Source organism: Perca flavescens, chromosome 20 (genome assembly GCF_004354835.1).
Source record: "Perca flavescens isolate YP-PL-M2 chromosome 20, PFLA_1.0, whole genome shotgun sequence".
NCBI classification, from domain to species: Eukaryota; Metazoa; Chordata; class Actinopteri; order Perciformes; family Percidae; genus Perca; species Perca flavescens.
In genome coordinates, this window is record NC_041350.1 from 25,236,455 (window position 1) to 25,256,341 (window position 19,887).

General features: G+C 40.6%; 2 protein-coding genes across 7 annotated transcripts in view; both read left to right on the forward strand.

The window, feature by feature from the left end:
* Window positions 1–7,829, forward strand: part of pcnx1 (pecanex 1) — a 51,448-nt gene extending 43,619 nt beyond the window's left edge. For 4 of the 5 annotated variants that reach the window (XM_028565277.1, XM_028565278.1, XM_028565279.1 and 1 more), the window contains 6 exons: window positions 47–277; window positions 392–666; window positions 1,908–2,086; window positions 2,529–2,977; window positions 4,779–4,919; window positions 6,566–7,829. In XM_028565277.1, the coding sequence (XP_028421078.1) occupies window positions 47–277; window positions 392–666; window positions 1,908–2,086; window positions 2,529–2,977; window positions 4,779–4,919; window positions 6,566–6,706 (1,416 nt within the window). In that variant the 3' untranslated portion in view covers window positions 6,707–7,829. Of the gene's footprint in view, window positions 1–46; window positions 278–391; window positions 667–1,907; window positions 2,087–2,528; window positions 2,978–4,778; window positions 4,920–6,565 lie in introns of those variants that run through there. The other variant, XM_028565282.1, reaches the window with a different exon arrangement.
* A 1,735-nt stretch (window positions 7,830–9,564) lies between these two features.
* On the forward strand, window positions 9,565–19,613 carry lgmn (legumain). 2 transcript variants are annotated; one of them, XM_028565323.1, is made up of 14 exons: window positions 9,565–9,675; window positions 10,010–10,172; window positions 10,401–10,498; window positions 12,106–12,187; window positions 12,341–12,423; window positions 12,555–12,630; window positions 13,483–13,545; window positions 13,720–13,786; window positions 14,523–14,641; window positions 15,030–15,119; window positions 15,216–15,425; window positions 15,781–15,951; window positions 18,817–18,884; window positions 19,104–19,613. In XM_028565323.1, exons 2-14 carry the CDS (start codon window positions 10,032–10,034, stop codon window positions 19,144–19,146), a joined length of 1,311 nt encoding a protein of 436 aa, XP_028421124.1. In that variant the 5' UTR covers window positions 9,565–9,675; window positions 10,010–10,031; the 3' UTR covers window positions 19,147–19,613. The 2 variants fall into 2 exon arrangements, with proteins under 2 accessions (XP_028421124.1, XP_028421125.1); XM_028565324.1 differs by having other exon boundaries at window positions 9,588–9,672; window positions 10,008–10,172.
* The last annotated feature ends 274 nt before the right edge of the window (window positions 19,614–19,887 follow it).

Below are 19,887 nucleotides of genomic sequence, written 5' to 3' on the forward strand. Positions count from 1 at the left end.
TCTGCCCTCATGCGTAAACAAAAGGCGTTGCCCTCCCATCTTTTAGGACCACTTCACGTCCCCTGATGAGTACGACGAGCCGGCGGTTCTGTTCGAGGCCATCTCCTCCCACCAGCAGAACCTGGTCATCGCCCACGAGGGCGACCCGGCCTGGAGGAGCGCCGTGCTGTCCAACTCCCCATCGCTCCTCGCCCTGCGCCACGTTCTCGACGAGGGCACCAACGAGTACAAAATCATCATGCTCAATCGGCGATACCTCAGCTTCCGTGTCATCAAGGTGAGAACTGCAACAGATTCAAATGTAGTCTTTGATTCCTTGATTTTTCTTTTTTTTTTTTTTTTTTTTTGGCTGACACTGTACATAATGAGAACTTCACCTCTTGTGCTGCAGGTGAACAAAGAATGCGTCCGAGGCCTTTGGGCAGGGCAGCAGCAGGAGTTGGTGTTCCTGAGGAACAGAAACCCGGAGCGCGGGAGCATTCAGAACGCCAAGCAGGCTCTGCGAAACATGATCAATTCTTCTTGCGACCAGCCCATCGGATATCCCATCTACGTATCTCCGTTGACCACCTCGTACTGCAACACGCACCCCCAGCTCGGACACATCCTGGGAGGCCCCATCAGCATCGGGAATATCCGAAACTTTGTCGTCAGCACCTGGCACAGGTGCGTTGCTCTCTGTAGTTCAGTAGGTTAAGTGTGGTGCTTGCGAAAAACACAGACTAAGGTAGCCTGACAAGACCAGACCCACATCAAGATGCTGGGTCTGGGACCTCACCATTGGGCAGGGCTCAATCCGAGGGGCGGGATAAACGGTTGTCTTTCAAATTCCCTCTGCACTTATAGCCAACCAGAGCAACGCTAGTTGATAGATTAAACTTTTGCCGTATACGGTCGGCAAAACTCCGAACACATCTTCCTTTTTTTTTAAGAATGACTTCATTGCTTAACTCCAAGCCGATTCCAAAGACCGCTGTTCGCCAGCAGCAGCAGCCATCTTCTTTGTTTTGAAGTAGCAGGGAATTCACGCGGAACCGTCGCAACTCTGCCGTATGTTAAGCCCGCCCACCGACTCGATACACGATTGTGATTGGTCTCGGTTTGCTTCCAAGTTACTTTGTGAGTCGAAATAAGCACGTTAGTGCGGTGGTCAACAGAAAGCGTGTCGCTCCCAGGCTCACCCCCCTCTCTGTCAAAGCCCAAAAAAAACAGGTGAACAGGTGAGGCAAACAAATACGTTATCACTTCCACTTAAACCGCGATGAAAAACGCCCACCACCTGCAATATAAGTGCACAATATACTAATCAATAAATAATATAAATGAGACCATAAACAACATGCAATATGTGGCTCCTACAGTTTACTTTAGGTGATAACGCGATCCAACCCAAATACAGGAAATGAACCAAAAACATTTACTATCCTGAAATTTCAACCTTGCACACAATTTATGGACTTATATAAGGGATGATAACCTTCAAATCCATAACCCAATATGACCACACCGCTTGGTCGTCCGTGTGACAACACATCATCATCATCATCTCTCTCTCTCATTGGGGCCACCCTCTCCTTCACTCGCTGTCTGTCAGCTGCTCATCGTTTGCCTTCTTCTGAAATACTAGAAACACTAAAGCAGAACCCAAGACGTTATAAATGTTGTGTCGCTCCCTAATTTCTGAGACCGGAAGTATCAGAAGTGCAGTGTGAAAGCTAACCGGACCCAATGAAAAATGCTCCAATTGCGACTTCGCCTAGTGGTAAACGTAGTAAAATAATATTTTCCCACTCGGTCGCGAGTGGCGCCGTGCGACCTGTCGACCATGTTTTCTATTTCCTTTTTTGTGTTTTTTTTTTTTTTTATCTGTAGTTTAATAACGGCTGCTATTCAACTTGTCTTTGTAGGTTACGGAAAGGCTGTGGTGCTGGCTGTAACAGTGGAGGGAATATTGAGGACTCAGATGCAGGGGGGTTGTCCAGTGGCAGTGGGAATGGGACGGGGGGTGACTCTCAGCAGAGCTCAATGTCGCAGGGTGGGACCTCCGGACCTGCCCCGTCTCACATGTACCAGCCGCACATTCTGGGTGAGAACTACTGAACCTGACAACCACTAATATTAAGAATATTATGACAAATTCTTCTTCATGAGTTCTTTTTAAACCAACTAACTAGGTTTAAATTTGACTGGAGCCATCTTTAAATATGAACTTAATTAAAAGGTTTTTTTGTGTTGTCAACTTTGGATGTGTAGTTTGAAAGCAAGGTATTCATTGGGCAGGGATGGTCTCATTAAAGACACAATTAAGTTGCATAGTGGGAAATGTAGGATCCAGCTTTTTTGGAGTTTGACCCATACTGGGGACTAAAATCCAGGATATTTTGTCTTCTGCTGCTATAATTTTTACCAAAAAAATAAAAATGATCTCTCATAAATCCGCACATTTTCTGAGATTGCAACACTAAATCACCGAAGTGCTCCTCTAATCTCTATATGGTCTGCGTCTGACTTCTCCACCCTGTGTCCAGGCACCAGTCAGAGTTCCCAGTCTGTTCAGTCGGGTTTGGTACGCCACTCCCCTGCTCGAGCCTCTGTTGCTAGTCAATCGTCCTCCTACCGCTACAGCAGCAGCCGCCACTCCTCCCTGCGCACCTCCACCACCGGCCTGGAGCCCTGCCGACGCTCCTCCACCAGCCAGCTGTCCCTGCGCACGCTCCCCACCTCCCTGCAGCTCCGGCTGGGCTCCACGTCCGACCCGGCCTGCCCCTCCGCCTCCCTCTCCAGCCACAGCATCCCTCCCTGCAAACGGCACACGCTGGTGGGCCTGCTGGGCAACGACGGCATGTGCAGCACCGTGACCGATCCCCTCAGCCAACATCATCACCACCACCACCACCACCACCACCACCACCACCCGCAACAACACAACCCCACCGTCTCCACCGTGCGCAGAGATGACATCTCCTACAGAGTGCAGGTTTGTAGGTCTTATGTTAAAAAAAAAAAAAAAAAAAAGAATAATCAAGCAGGAAAGAAATCCTGTCCAGAAAACAAAAAGAGCACTGGCACAGTTAGAGAAATTTAGCAGCAGCTTTTCAGTTTTTACGCATTAAAGGTCCCATGGCATGAAAAGTTCACTTTATGAGGTTTTTTAACATTAATATGCGTTCCCCCAGCCTGCCTATGGTCCCCCAGTTGCTAGAAATGGTGATAGATGTAAACCGAGCCCTGGGTATCCTGCTCTGCCTTTGAGAAAATGAAAGCTCAGATGGACCGATCTGGAATCTTCTCCTTATGAGGTCATAAGGGGAAAGGTTACCTCCCCTTTCTCTGCTTTGCCCGCCCAGAGAATTTGGCCCACCCATGAGAGAGAGAGAGACATCATGGCTTTCAAACGAGCAAAGTGGCAGTTGGTCAAGGCCACACCCCCACACTCTACCTTGACCACCCCCCCCCCCCTCTCTCCTCCTCAACAGCTACATCCTAAGGAGAGCTCATTGTGGGACTGGCTCTAGTGGCTGTAATTCTGCACCAAGGCTGAATTTCGGGAAAGAGAGATTTCAGATACAGTATTAGGGGACCACTAAGGTCTATATAAAAGAGACTTCAGATACAGTATTAGGGGACCACTAAGGTCTATACAGTATAAAAGAGACTTCAGATACAGTATTAGGGGACCACTAAGGTCTATATAAAAGAGACTTCAGATACAGTATTAGGGGACCACTAAGGTCTATATAAAAGAGACTTCAGATACAGTATTAGGGGACCACTAAGGTCTATATAAAAGAGACTTCAGATACAGTATTAGGGGACCACTAAAGTCTATATAAAAGAGACTTCAGATACAGTATTAGGGGACCACTAAGGTCTATATAAAAGCATCTAAAGAGCACCATGTCATGGGACCTTTAATCTAAATCAACAAACAGAAATCTCTGTGCCAGAGAGCTTTTTGTGTCTCTCATCCAGTTGCCTGTGTTCTGTCTCTTAGTTCTGTTTAGTCTCAAATCTTAAGCTCACTGACTGATAGGTCTTACTCTTAACCACATAGAAAGCAGCAGCACTGTGACCTCAGAAACGTGTTTTTACATTTACAATTAAGACAAATTTCACAATTTATAACTAGTAATTTAATGTATAAACCAATTAGCTTATATTAACATGCTGACACACTAAAATAACACATGGTAAACATTATATTTATGATATAATATATACATCAACATGCTAGCATTATTATTGCACGCATGTTAGCATGCTGATGTTAGCATTTAGCCCAAGTACAGCCTCACTGAGCCACTAGCATGGCTGCAGACTCCTACTATTGTTATGCATATAATTTAAATATAGGCCATTTATTGAATTTTTAGAGCTTAACATTTTATTATTACATTAATACTGATAATAATGATCATTTGTGACAAAAAGTACAACTTTTACTCTGTTCCGCTGCCTTGGTTGCATGTCATCTCTTTCTTTCCCTCATTTTTCCTTGCCTCTTATTACACTAATATGTCAAATAAAGGCTAAAAGAAGAAGAAAAAACATTATAAACATTATTTTGGTGGCATTTTGCCTTTTATTAGACAGTTTTAAAGTGGAGATGACTACATTGGTAGAGAAAGTGATATGACATGCAACAAAGGCCCCTGTTTGGAATCAAACCAGAGACATTCGGGTCATATGGTATGCATCTTAACCGCATGTTTCCACACCTCTACAACTGCTGTGCCCTGCTGTGATGCACATGTCATTCTTGTGTGCCGTTTGCTCAGGTTGCCGACGTCGGTCAGGTGCTGGAGAACATTAACTTATCGAAGCGGAAGGAGCTGCAGTGGCCTGACGAGACCATGAGACTGAGGGCAGGACGGACCTGCTGGAGGGACTGGAGCCCCTTAGAGGGCATGGAAGGACATGTAAGTCTTCGTCAACAGCTGGAACACGTCAGTGTAAACGTAGTCTATATATCAACCACGTTTAATTTCCGGGATTGTTCAGGTGCTGCCGGAAATTTGGCCGGATGTACCTCTTTTTAGGCCGGATGTCCGTTACCTTCCTCTTTCTTTGTGTTGTAATTCTAAACTCTGGTGGATTTGTGAGGACTATGGTTAACTGCTCCTCAGATCTCTGCAGGGTAAATCCAGACAGTGTTAAGAAATTCTAAAAGACGTGTTTGTTTGATTTCTGAGGAGGAAGGAGAGGCTTGGGTCCAATATGAAAGATTAAGCAAAAGGTTTAATGAACAACATGATGAAAACGACATGACAAAAATAAATGTTACGCTGCAGCTGACAGCGGACTGAAATCATGCTTCTCCTTGTGGAGTCACATCAAAACAGTCATGTGACATGACAAAACAACAGCGGACTGCAGAACCTGGTTCCCTTGTCGGGTCACAGGCTTGCAGTCCTGAATCTTTCTCAGGATCAGAATTATATTCCTTTGGAATTGTGGGTGTTTCCTTGAATGGAAACTGTCCCAGGTTAAAGACACACCTCTGATTTCAGGTTTACTCCAGTTCCCAGACAAAGGTTGTTTATCATGGTAGTGCAGATTCTATTCAAACTTTACAGAGATATGCAATTCCTTTGTTCTAATCAAGTCTGGCCCAACAGGGGATGGCTCCCCAAAAAGCATAGACAATAGTTACCTTTCCTGAGGGGACAATGAGTCTCCTCCAGTTTGCTAAATGACAGATATGACCTGATGATTCTTTAGAAGCTAGAGATGGTGTGAGCCAGTCAAATGCTGATTAGGTGTGGTGCAATCGGTATTGATTCAGTGTTGTTGTTTTTTTCTAGCTATAGTGTTCATTTAACTAAAAGTATATTTTTATCAGACATCACCAATGGTTTAACTTTTTACAACCTAACAACAGCTAGCTAACCTATCTTTCCAATTTGAGTTTTCTGTTGCACGACTAAAACAACCTTTGAACGTACACACGTTCCACAAAAACAAGTTCCTTCCCGAGGCTATTTTGCAGAGGCACCGTGGCTGCGTGCTGCGCTTAGCGCCGCCCAAGACGATTGTGATTGGTTAAAAGAAATGCCAATGAACTAGCACACGTTTTTTTTCTCCCATCCCGGAATTGCTGTGTGCACTAGCCAGACCCTCCTCCGCAGCGCTGTGGAGGAAGGTCTGCGAATAGTCTGCCAGACTATTGAACTAGTAACACTGCTGCCCAGCGCTGCTTGGAATCCACGTTGGATGTAGTGCTGTGAAGCTGTTTGCACAGGTTGCTAATGCAGGCTACGTTTTAATTTGCCAGAAGGTGTCCTAGTGACAAATGCCGGTCCAACCGGTTAGCATAAAATCTAACCGGTTTAGCCTCGTTCACCGGACCGGGCTGACCCAACTCTAGTTCTGATGTTGCTGTGTTTTGTCCCATCCCTTTCAGCTCACACACACTCTGACCTCTCATGCTATAAATGTGATGTTGTTATGATTATCCTGCATGTATTTTTGGCCTGTAACACCCTCTGTGACCTACCAGCTCTGTAATAAACGCTTCAGACGCCTTCCTCTCACAAAGCTGCCTCCTCTGTTTTGCCCTCTGCAGGTGATTCACCGGTGGGTGCCTTGTAGCCGAGACCCAGCCAATCGCTCCCATATCGACAAGACCATCCTGCTGGTACAGGTGGAAGATAAGCTAGTGCCCATTTTTGAGACTGGGGTCATTGAGTTGGGTGCAGAGGTTTGAGACACGCAAACACACACACAAACCCAAACGCACACTTGGTTGTGTGAAGACGAAGCCAGACCTCCCTGGCTTTCAGCAGGACGCGGGAGCCTGCAGACAAACAGGAAATGGGAGCTCTCCCCCGCTCCCTCGTTCCTTATCGCTGAGGGGAAGGAAGCCAGGGAAAAGTGCAAGCAGATTCATCCTTTACTGCATCGACACACACACATCCACAATATCTGCCTTGCTTTGCGTCTCAGAAATGCTGCATGACAGTAAACAACCCTTAAGTTAAGTTAGTTCTTGCTACTGGTAATTCATTTCTATGCATTGAATCAACTATTTCGTTGGCAATTCTGACAGAGCTGAGTGTAAAGAGCATGTGGAGATTGTCATGTGTGTTTTGTTTGTCTTTAAGTCATTTGCCAAAATAAGCCTGGTATTGAATATCTGCCATGGTTTCACACATGTGAAAGCTTTTTTTATTATTTTTCCGCTGCCAAGAGTACAGAGAAAGTTGCGGTGCACAGAACAGATCGAAGTCCGAGACTTCGCGTTGCTGCGCTCAGCAAACTCCTCCGTTTCGTTGTCGTCATTCCGTTTGGATTAGTTTGAAATTTGCAAGATTACTTTGCGCAAAGAAAAAAAGAACTTGCACTATAATTTTTTTTTTTCTTTTATTAATTTACAGTGATGCACTACACTCTTTAGATAATATCACATTTTATTTATTACAGACTCTGAATGACCATGGTTACCGATGCCTTGGGAATGAAAAAAAAATGCAATCATTCTGTTTTCAGCCATTTTTATTTTACTATTTTATGTTTGATAAACTTGAAAATAACTTTTTACTGTATATGATTCTATATCTATATAAATATATATATTTACACAAAATATATATATATATATATAATGTCAATGTATAAAAGATTTTCTTTTCAATATTTATTACTGTGAACATGGTATTTACACTTTGTTACATTTTTTTTTTTTTTTTTCATTTTGGGACAAAGGTTAATGTATTAAGGACCATTGGTTGCAAACGAGATGCCGCATTTTTGATGGACTGTTTCACTATTTAACTTAATTCTTTTCTATATGGAGAAATAAAAATTTGATTTATTGCTGACATCTTTAATACGTCTCTTCAGATTGTTTGTGTGTCAGTTTATTGAATTCTCCAAATCAAATGTCTTGAATCTAATTAAAGACTTGGAGTCTTTGAAAAGTGCTATATAAATTCAAATTATTATTATTATTACACACTAGTACATATTAAACTCAGTCATCAAAAGGGGCTTTTAGATCAAATACAATATATACAATAAACAACCTGTTGCACAAAAGGGCAAAGCAGGTGCAGTGGTATGGGATTTTATGGGTTACTTGCTGTGGTTTATACAGGGTTTTTTTTTATGGAAGAGAATCCTACGAATCATATGACATTTCTTTACTGTACTTTTTAAATGGGTTAAAAAGAATTTCATAACCTGCTGCGAAATTGGTGTCATATTGGTCTGAAAAATGACAATCTGATTTTAAACTATTTTAAGTGTGTAATCTTCCAGATTTTATTCATTTTTGGATCTTATAATTTGAATTCTCTGAACTAGGGTTACAAATAAATGTCAGCTAAATTGACAGGCACAGAACGCCAACATTAGAAAAGTATTTAGGAAATGGGTACAAGGCAACTTAAAGCTACATTGTGTAAGAATCTTTCCCATCTCCCCTCCCATTCCAAGCGCGTTTTAACTCCTACGGTGGCCGAACCCGAAATTTATTTTAAATTGTCATGATGGCTCAATTTAGGAACATATAACTGATATAATACAAGTTTGTACAGCAAGTCTATCATATTACCTTTCAGTGGTTCTGTTATTGCATTTCTCAGTTTTCTCTATTTTGTTAGAATAACCCACAGTGCTAAAATATTGACAGTTTCCCCGTGAGGCAATCATTCATTCCTCACAATAGATAATAAGATAACATTCCACTTTAAACAGTAAAGTCCATTATACAGAAACAAAAAAAGGATTTAACTCCGTAGAAAGCCTGGTAGACATATATATATATATATATATATATATATATATATGAGAGAGAGAAAGTTATGTTGTTTCTTTCTCCCAAGATTTTGGAAAGTTTACCCACACTTATATGGTGGAGGATCTCTTGACATTTGTCTGATAACTGCTTAGTTTCTTCACTGTTCTGCCAAAGACCTAAATCTGTATTTTTAAGGTTCTAATAACTGCCAATTAATGCTTTATCAACAGGTAAAGATCAACCAGTTAAGTCCACATTACTGTATGTTCAAACAGCCCTTCTGTCACTTGTAAGACATACAAATTGCAGTTAAAAATTAGACTTTTATGACGCAATTACAAATGATAAGAACTTGTTGATCAGGAGATTTTGTGCACTTGTATTATATTGTATGTTGTGTAGGAAAAATCTTACACTGCAACGTAAGGTAAAAAATAAATGTGTGTAAAATGAAAGGAAATAGTCAAGTAAAGTACCTGAGTATATTACTTTCCACAAATTGTAGAATAAGTATTCAGATATTTTAAGTAAAAAAGTAAAGAACAAGTATCTCAAAACTGGACTTTAGTACAGTAGTTAAGTAAATGTACATTACACCACTTGACCAGACTAATGTTAGTAAAGGCAAAAGCCACTGCTTTTTCTTATAAACAATAAAAGGGCCGTTTTAAAGAAGTGATTGTTGTCTCAGAAATGATTGAAATTCTAGTTAAACTAGTTTTCACCAGAGAACAAGACGAGCCTAATCCGTACTGTATATGGCCCAATCATGTGTTGTTGCTCTTCAACCACATCGGCCTGTGATTGGCTGCTGCGGGGAGAATTCCTACCAACCTTTTTTCCCGACGTCATATATAATGTCCCACTGACTCCTGCCGAGGATCTTCATGTGGTAGCAAACTGCTGTCTCCTTCGTACACCACAACAAAAAAAAGGTAAAAAAAAAAACATTTGTCTCTTTGTAAGTCCTTTGGGACTACATTGGCGTATTCAATTATTATTGTATAATAGCTTTGTCGAGTTCACAGCTCTTTTAAAAAGTCTGTTTTGTTAGCTTGTTTTGCTAATTTACCAGCTAGCTAACGTTAGCTATTCCGATAATTGATATGGTCTTGTGACACCCAGGCACTCGGGTAAAGTGTTTGTGTTATTTTGTGCTTACCCGGCGTTGTTTGTTGCCACCTCGCAGTCCAACAAGCATCAGTAATATTGTTATAGGAGTGAATTTGATAAGGAAGGGGTCCTAACTATACCTGTCATTTTATTCAGAACTTCCACAGAAGGCGAGGACATGTTTAAGCCAGTCATCTTCGCCGTGCTCGGCCTGAGTCTCGGGCTGGTTAATGCGTTCCCCACTCAGGACCCGGACGGTGGGAAGAACTGGGTGGTTATCGTAGCTGGCTCAAATGGCTGGTACAACTACAGGCACCAGGTGAGAAGTGTATAAACATTCAACTGTTCCCACAATGTCACCTTATCAAGTGCAAACTGTGCATGACTCCGTTGTTATTTTGTACAATCCGCATTGGTTTTTGATAATATCAACTTCACAGATAAGCTACTTCCCCTTCACAATGCATGCTCTCCAAGAATCTTTCCAGTCTTTTCTAAAAATGTGCAACTGACCTCTACATGTTCTTTTTTTTCTTTCCTCTCTCAGGCTGATGCTTGCCATGCCTACCAGATTGTCCACAGGAATGGCATCCCAGATGAGCAGATTGTGGTTATGATGTACGATGACCTGGCCCATAGTGAGGAGTGAGTTGACATTTTAGTTTCTGTGCAGCAGATCTTTGTGATACAGAGACTTCTTCTTTCCTTTTGAAATGTTCACAAAAAATACCCACTGTAGTTTATTTATGTTAATTGTTGACCTTCCTTTTTCACGGTTAGTTGAATGTGAAAAAAATCAGTCAGCCTCAGATACATTGAACACTGTTCCTAATTGTGATAAAGCGTTGCAAAGTTCCAGTCTTTATAAATCTTCAATACATACTCTATTGCATGTTTCTGTTAAGTGGAATTACAGGAATTCCCAAGCTCTATTACTATTTTATGTTGATTTAACAACAACAAAAAACAAACCGCTGTAGCCTACTAAATCTGACTTATTTTTCATGAGCTACTTGATCCAAATAGTGTAGGTCCTGCTTTCAGAATAATACGTTTAGTCAAAGCTGACCTGGGAGAATGTGATTCCTGAAATTGACATGATGCGAATCCATGAGGTTAAACGCATCGCTCTGCTGGAGTTGTTGGAACTACAGTACAGAAACACTCAGAACTGTGCAGCAATGTAGCAGCGTGGAGGTGTGGAGCCCTATCTGTAAACCACAGAAAAATCGCACCCGCATGTCGGCATTTTGTATGTCACTGTGGCATGTCGGCCCTGCGCGCTTCACTGTCAGAGCAGCAGCATTAACAGGCTGAGTTAAAGAGATCCTCTGAGAGGAGTCACAAGAAACTAATTGAAGTGCTCCTTCAGGACTTTGACTTGGAGTTAAATTACTGACATGGTGACTGGATGGAAGAGCAGCAGTGAAAGCCGATCCGTCAGTTTGAGTCAGAATTAGGATCACTGTTACAGACTGGGATGATTGTCCACCGGCTCAGTTAATTATTTCACTCTCAGCCATTTACTTTTTATATTTCACTTTGCTACTGTATATTATAAACCCCAAACTGTTCTTGTGTATATAATAACCTGCTGGAATGTATGGAAAATATGATTTGTATGTTTAGACAAAGGCTTAAGTAGAATTTATACGAAGGGGGAAATAATTAGTTTGATTAGTCAGTAGTGGGCAGCTTTGTGATATGACAGATAAGTAAAGAAAATATACTGTAAACACGGTTATATCTTTTTAGTTGGGGACTTGTGTGTGTGTGTGTGTACAGAGAAGCTGCAGAACCGATTATTTCCACTGCAGCTTCATTTAATAGCATGTGTCCATGCATCAAAATACCTTGACATAATGTAAGTCAGGTTTTAGGGATAAGTTATTGTCTACATCCATATCATACGCATGTATGGTTGACACGGTTATTAACGTGTAATGGATTGGTCGTTAGTAACTAACTTGTATTTAAAACAATGCAGGCAAGAGTGCAGCTTGCACAATTTTCCATACCGACTGCAAAAAGCAATGGCTACAGTGCAGTTTCTCACCCATTAGAGTCCTTGTTGTTGAGACTTACTGAATGGGGTTTTGCAGTGAACGGGGGAAAACCCTTAAGCGCTGTGGAGTTTACACTAGTTTCTGACCGAACGGGAACAGATGTATGATTCACTGATCAGGTGACAAAGTGTTTTGTCAGCCAGTTTCACTTCCTTCTGCATACCTGATTCATATTTTTATTTCCAGTAACCCCACCCCTGGGATAGTGATTAACAGGCCAAATGGCACAGATGTGTACAAGGGAGTTCCGAAAGACTACACCGGGGATGTGAGTGCTTCAGTGCAAATATTTATAAAACAGTATCAAAGCTCCTGAATAAATGTATTTCAGCATGTTTTGACATTCAAACAGATCATTTTAAGAGACTTCTTTTTTTTTATTTATTTTTTTTTTATTTCTGACTGGGTGTTCTCCCTGCAGGCAGTGACCCCACAAAACTTCTTGGCAGTGCTGAAGGGTGACTCCTCAAAAGTCACAGGTGGCTCTGGAAAAGTGTTGAAGAGGCAAGTGATCACATTTAACAAGAGAGAGGAGGAGTATTGACTCTCTTGAAGAGATAACCGTAATCCGAGCAGCACAAAATCTGGTTTATCTAGAATTCTTTTCCCTAACTTTGGTCTGTTTGTCTTGGCAGCGGCCCCAACGATCACGTGTTTGTGTACTTTACCGACCACGGGGGCCCTGGAATACTTGCCTTTCCCAATGATGATGTGAGCACTTTTCTATTTCCTGCTTCTGTTAATGTTCACTCATGACCTTACTGCACCAAACGCATAAGCAACTAGTCCTATGTTGCTCAACTTGTTTTGTTAGATAATTATCTCTCTTAAGATTAGTCATGTCTTTTTTTTTTATATATAGAGAAAGGTACGTTATTAATCCTGCAAAGGGAAATTACATCTATTCAGGATGGATGGATGGATGGATGGATAGATGGATGTATGTATGGTCAAGGGGGCTGCCTAACTAGGATGGCGCTCCAAGCAGTTGGAGGTTTGGTCCCGTGCTCAAGTGCACCTCGGCAGTGCCCAGGAAGCCAACTGGCGGTGGCTTGATTCGCCGACCCTCCGGTTCCCAAACCAAGTCCCCATGGACTGAGTTACTATATATGTGAATACCTTACAGTATGGAGACATGAATTTGACGTCTGATCAGCATTCGGGCACTACACAAAAAGTTGATCCTACATCATAAAGGATGATGGAAGTTGGGGGACAGACAATGACCTATATAACACAGATCAAGAGCTGCATAGTCTTTGAAACGTGCGTATCGTTTTAAAATGATTTGGTACTTGGGTCGAAAAGATACCTCTGACAATCTCCAAAATGATACCTTTTTTTTAACATCTTGCTTTGATCTATGTAAACATGTTTTTTTTTTTGTTATTTTTTTATTTCAAATTTTCATTTTAAATCAGTAATTAGTTAAATAAAGACTAAGTAAACAAGACTACAAATCGGATCAAAGCAGGATGTGCAAAGAACTAAAAGTGTAACCTGGTGGTTTACCTACTCTGAAACTGTTAAATTAAATGTTTTGTCCTCTCTCTTTCTCTGCAGCTCAATGTTGCAGACCTCCAAGAAACCATTAAATACATGCACGAAAATAAGAAATACAACAAGGTATGCAGCATTATGCTGTTTTTGTTACTTATATATTTTAGGCCTATATGTGTATACATGCCCTACAGTATGTAGGTCAGTGATAAGGTGATGTAGCTGTGCTTGAAGATCAGATCATTTCACTTGTTTTTGTCTTTTTTTTTTTTTTTTTAAACCCCCGTAACACATTCACAGATGGTGTTCTACATCGAGGCATGTGAGTCCGGGTCAATGATGACCGACCTACCTGCTGACATAGACGGTGAGTTGATCTTTACCTCATAATCACTTTTCAGTAAAAACCTGGAGATAATCGAGCGGCAACGATCAGTAAAAAGTGTCAATCAATGAACCACTTAAAACCCTCGACAACATGAACCTTGCCTTTTTTCCTCGTGACGTGATTTTAGATTTGACTTCACCTAAAATTGATGTTGAGTTCCAAACAATAACTCAAGACTCCACAGTAAAAGCTCATGTGATATTTATTTATTTATTTATTTTTTCTCTTTACAATGTTGTCAGGGCTAGGCTGAGCTCAGCACTGCGGTTTGTGGACTTTACTTTTAGTTGTTTGTTGTCGTGTCTAGTCAGACACTGAGGTCAGCATTACGGCTCGTGGCAATTTGTGTCACTCTGTCATGTGCTTGGCCTCATGTGATGAACAAGGTTTAGGTTTTATCAGGCTAAACCAAATTTGTTTTACATCCCCTTTTTTAAACCCACTTTCATCTGTGGTCCAAATGACTAAGATATTTTAAGTCCAAATGTAAAACTGCAGTTTATTTTCTAGAACATATTCACTCTTGAACTGGCATTTACCTTGTTAGAGTGAGTTCACAAACTGTCCTTTAGAGATTCAGCTGTTGTCTTTTTGAAATGTTTCTGATGTGGTCAAACAGACATGGGAGCCCTGTTTATGTTTGCCTTCTGGAAAATTATAATTTTCTACCAAACAATTACACACCATGACATGAGAATATATCTCTGTTTTTCAGTGTACGCCACCACAGCAGCCAACTCCGAGGAGTCCTCTTACGCCTGCTACTATGACGAGAAGAGGGACACATACCTGGGAGACTGGTACAGCGTTAACTGGATGGAGGACTCCGATGTGGTGGGTGACGTTACTCGTCTTTTCATGCAATGTTAATGGTAATTTTACAACTTTGTTGCTCACTGATGGTAAACTGTACAATAGCGACTCCGACCACATGAAGTCCATTAAAGGTTTAGTTGCTGTTCCAAACACCTGGTGGCTAAGAGACAGGAACAGGATAAGGAAGTGGTGAACGTTTCCAACAGCAGCAACCGTAGTTTGCTACTTTGCATCAGCAGTAATTGCACCTGTGGCCCTGCAATATGTAATCCTACCCAAACAGAAATTTGAACTCCATCAACAGAAAATATAAATGCATCCAGTTGATTTAGGAGTTTTGAAAAAAAGAAGTTGTTGCTGATATCTGTTTTTTGTTTTTGTTTTTTTTGTCTCATTATGTTTCCAGGAGGACCTGAAAAAGGAAACTTTGACGAAGCAGTTTAAGATCGTAAAGAGCCACACAAACACCAGCCACGTCCAGCAGTTTGGAAACAAGGTGAGAGAATGAACTCTTGAGGGCGACTGTAAGGGAGGGAAATGTTTGATTCCTTGCCCTTATTTTGATACTTATCTCGAACTCTATACTCTCTAGACTATGGGCCACATGAAGGTCATAGCGTTTCAGGGTAACCGCAAGGCCAGCGGCCAACCCGCTCCTCCAATGAACCTGCAGCCGGTTCAAAATCCTGATCTGACCCCGAGCCCCGACGTTCCTCTGGCCATCCTCAAGAGGAAGATGATGTCCACCAACGATCTCGCAGTTGCGAGGGGGCTGCTGATGGAGATCAGCACCCACCTCAAGGTACAGTGTGGTGTTTGCATGTTTCCTCCGTGAAGGACTTTTCACGGATGCCATGCAAATCTGATTTATCGGGAAGATTTACCTTCACAAATTGAGCATTTACCATGACAGTTTCTCATGTTACAGATTTTTACAGATTTCTAACTGTGTGTGTGTTGTGTGTGTTGTGTGTGTGTGTGTGTGTGTGTGTGTGTGTGTGTGTGTGTGTGTGTGTGTGTGTGTGTGTGTCTGTGTGTCTGTGTGTGTGTCTGTGTGTGTGTCTGTGTGTGTGTGTGTGTGTGTCTGTGTGTGTGTGTCTGTGTGTGTGTGTCTGTGTGTGTGTGTCTGTGTGTGTGTGTCTGTGTCTGTGTGTCAGGTCCGGGAGATGCTGGCTGATACTATGCGCCAAGTGGTCCAGAGGGTGACTGGTAACCACCTCAAAGCTGAGGATGTTCTCAACGACAGAGCCAAACTCACCCAGCATCAGTGCTACAAGGCTGCAGTCAACCACTACAAATACAACTGCTTCAACTGGCACAAAACTCAGGTAGAGCTGCAAAGAAGGCCGCGAGCCACCAAATGTATAAAGTGTTGGTGGTTAACATAACTGTTGATTAGAGTTAGTTTTGGCAGGATTCCTCTATAGCTGATGGTTGAAACTTGCAGTAAAAAAAAAAAAAAAAAAAAAAAAAAAAAAAATATTGTGACCACGGCGGAGAAATCGCGTCTGGTATCAACAGAAAGCAGCGCGATTGGTCAAAAATCTACTCTTCACAGCGGTAGCAGCACTTGCGGGCAGTGTGTATCTGGCGTTACTCACATGTCTCTTCAAAAGAGAAAACGCCAGATGTGTTTCACATGCTATTCATCAGTAGGTATTCATTTGTTTGTTTTTTTCCTACTTCAGCTGACTCTAATCCAGAGAGCTTGTATTAACACCACATGCAAGAACTGTTTTCTGTGCGTACCGGTGTCCTATATCAGATTCACCAAACTCACTTAACTGCACAAATTTGTAACTCGTAAATCACTTATTTTTACCTGATAAATGTGAAAAGAGTTGGTGCGTCTTTTGTGAGAGTCAAGCCCTACTGTCGGAAATGATCAGACAAAAACATAAATTTTGCATTGTCAGTGGTCGTAAAGGGGAAGTAAGTAAGAACAAGCTTACTTCAGCAAATTGGTCCATGACTTGAATGGCCGGAAGCCATGTGATGTGACCGTAATGGAGACAGGAAGAAAGTATTGTTGTAGTAGTAGTAGTAGTAGTAGTAGTAGTAGTAGAAGAGTATACTAGATGATGTTACACTGTCCACAAAAAAAAGGTTAATTGACATGTTTATTTTAGCTATTCACTTTTATTGTCATTTATTGTTATCTTAGTTGATTTTGATAACTCAATTCATTCAGATAAAGGCATTTTATAGCTGTGGTAGGCAATTTATTTTTGGCGTCGTTGGGCAAATGTTCCATAATAATCTTTCAGCATATTCAAGGGTTCTGAGACAGAACCAGACTTGTGCGCCTTCCCTTGGCTCGGTTTTTCAGGTTTTAGATAATCTAGAACGTGACAGGAGAATTTGACCAATCACAGTTACAATCCCTTGATAGTAACTTAATCCCAATATTTCCCTTGGTATGTTCATTTAGCGGTTTGTGTTTTTTATTCAGAAAATATTTCCTCTTCCTTTTTCCTCTGGAGCTGTTTGACATTTGGTGTGCCAAAAATGCTAAAAGAGGAAATACACTTTTTGGGTCATTACCATGTCAGTATCCCACACTGCGGGCGGGGCCATTAGTGTGACATGTTTATTTGTTTATTTAAAAGGATCCCCATTAGCCGCCGCCGAGACGACAGCTAGTCTTCCTGGGGTCCAAACAATACATACAAAACGTATGTGAGTAATTACAATCACAATTACTCACAAAAATATCATATATTAATACACATAAAAAATAACAATACAAAAAGTACTGATTAGAATAATAGTAAAATAATACAAAACAACATAGCACGTTATACAACAACTCTCAGCCAATCCAGACAATATTATGATGTTGAATACAAATATAGTCTTAGTCTTTTTTTAAAACCAGTTTTTCCCTTGATATCCCGAACCCCAACTGGAAGATTGTTCCAAAACACAATTGACCTATAAAACACGGTCCTCTTCATAGAGTCAGATTTAGGTAGGGGTAAAGAAATCTGTCGACTATTCGCCCCTCTTGTGTAATGTGAGTGCATATCTGAATAGTAAATTATATAGTCATAAAGAAATTTTGGAATCCGAGTGTTAATAATTCTATGAAAATATCCTAACATATTAGCAGATAGTCTGTGCTTGACCACCAGCCAAGCAAGACGTTCATGCATTTCTGCAACACTAGTTCTCAAAGAACAACCAAGGACCAGTCTAGCAGCCTTATTTTGAGCCACTTGTAATTTTTTAAATGACTGCATGATGCAGCAGACCATACAACAGAACAATAATCCAAATGACACAAAACCAATGTACAAACAACACGACTAAACAACCGTGAATTTAAAAATTGTGCACATTTACGCATTACTGCAACAGCTCTGCCCATTTTAGCAACAACTTTGCTGATGTGATCAGACCATGACAATGTAGAATCGAGCCAAAGTCCAAGAAGCTTCACCTTTTTCACTTGCTGTACATTTTGACCATTAACTTGTATATTAATTTTAGGATTGTCAGATAATCTATACTTAGAACCAAATATTATACTCATAGTTTTTGAAAGATTTAGTACAAGCTTATTTGTGTTGATCCAATTATACAATTTGCTAATTTCACAAGACAGAACCTGATTAAGCTCTGAACATGTAGGGGCTGCATAATAAAGAGTACAATCATCTGCAAACATAGTTAATGATGCCTTACTGAGTATATACGGCATATCATTTGTGAAAATTGAAAATAACAAAGGTCCGAGGCAACTTCCTTGAGGAACACCACAATCCACGGACTTGCTACAAGATAATGCACCATTAAAATAAACTCTTTTGCGACCTCTCCGACAAATAGCTCTTAAACCACTTAATTGTTGAGGAAGTAAAACCATAACTAATAAGTTTAGAAATCAAAATGTCATGGTCAATCACATCAAAGGCAGCACTAAAATCCAGTAGTAGTGTACCCACCAGCATTGAGTTATCAATTGATGTAAGCCAGCTATCCGACATTTGTGTCATTGCAGTGCAGGTGGAATGACCATACCTATAAGCATGCTGAAACATAGTGGTCAAATCATTGTTAGTAAAGTAATCTCGCACTTGCTCAAATACAATCTTTTCCAATAATTTACTTAGAATAGGCAAAATACTAATAGGCCTACTATTTGGGCCACAAAAAGTTGATTTTGTGATGTCCTCCTGTGTGTGTTTCAGTATGAATACGCTCTGAGACATCTGTACGCTCTGGTGAACCTGTGTGAGAGAGGATACTCTGCTGACAGGTACGCCCCCACTTCATTTACCACTTCTCTGCCCGTTTCTGTTGCCTTGGCAGTTTTATGATTCTTATTCAACAGTAGGGCGTAAAAAGTATTCTGATTGTGGTTTAATATATATAAAACTACATAAAAAAACAAGTTAAAGATCATTTCATTATGTGTCCTTTTTAAATAAGTAAATATTTGATGCTGAAACCTATTGTGTTTTTCTTGTCTCTGCAGCATCAAGCTGGCCATGGACTCTGTGTGTAAAGGTCTTTACTAAACTGTGAAAGTCTCCCATCAAACACCTTCTTTCATTTGGGAAGGCCTGAGAAGACGGAGCTTCTTTTTGCACTGCTTATGAATCAATCTGACGTGGAATTGACGTTATTGTTTTATCAACACACTAATTTTTTTTCTTTTTTATCAAACTTGTGATGTGTTTTTGATTTTACAGAGAACTTTTTAACTTGTTTTATGGTATCACTATCAAAGGTTTATGGATGATATTTTACTGTTTCTTATTTTATTTTTATTTTTTTTCTTAAGGACATAGGATAGACAATTATAACATGGAATTCATGTACATTTATTTTTGCTCTTTGCCATATTTGTGGTAAGGACGGCCTGGCATGAATGGTTGATTGACATGTAAAGGACATACCACTGAACATTGAATGTTTGTTCAACCTCAAGAGTCTTTGTTGTAACACACTGGGATCTTGAAATAAATCTGAAAGATCAAAACTGCAAAAAAATGACTTTTTATTTTTTTTTTTACCTGTGTGGATATGCTTTTTTTTTTTTTTATTCTTGACATGAAAACAAAACTTTTTTTTTTTTTAAGATAATATTCCACATGGTAGGATTCTTCACACATTAACAGTAGCTAGTCTTCAGAAGATGGATTTGTAACGTGTTAAAATAATTCTACCTAAGCCTACTTTCTTGTCTTATGACAGAAACTCTTTCTTTTTTTTTTTTTTTTTAAGTGTGAGCTCCTCTGCCTAACAGACCGTTAGAT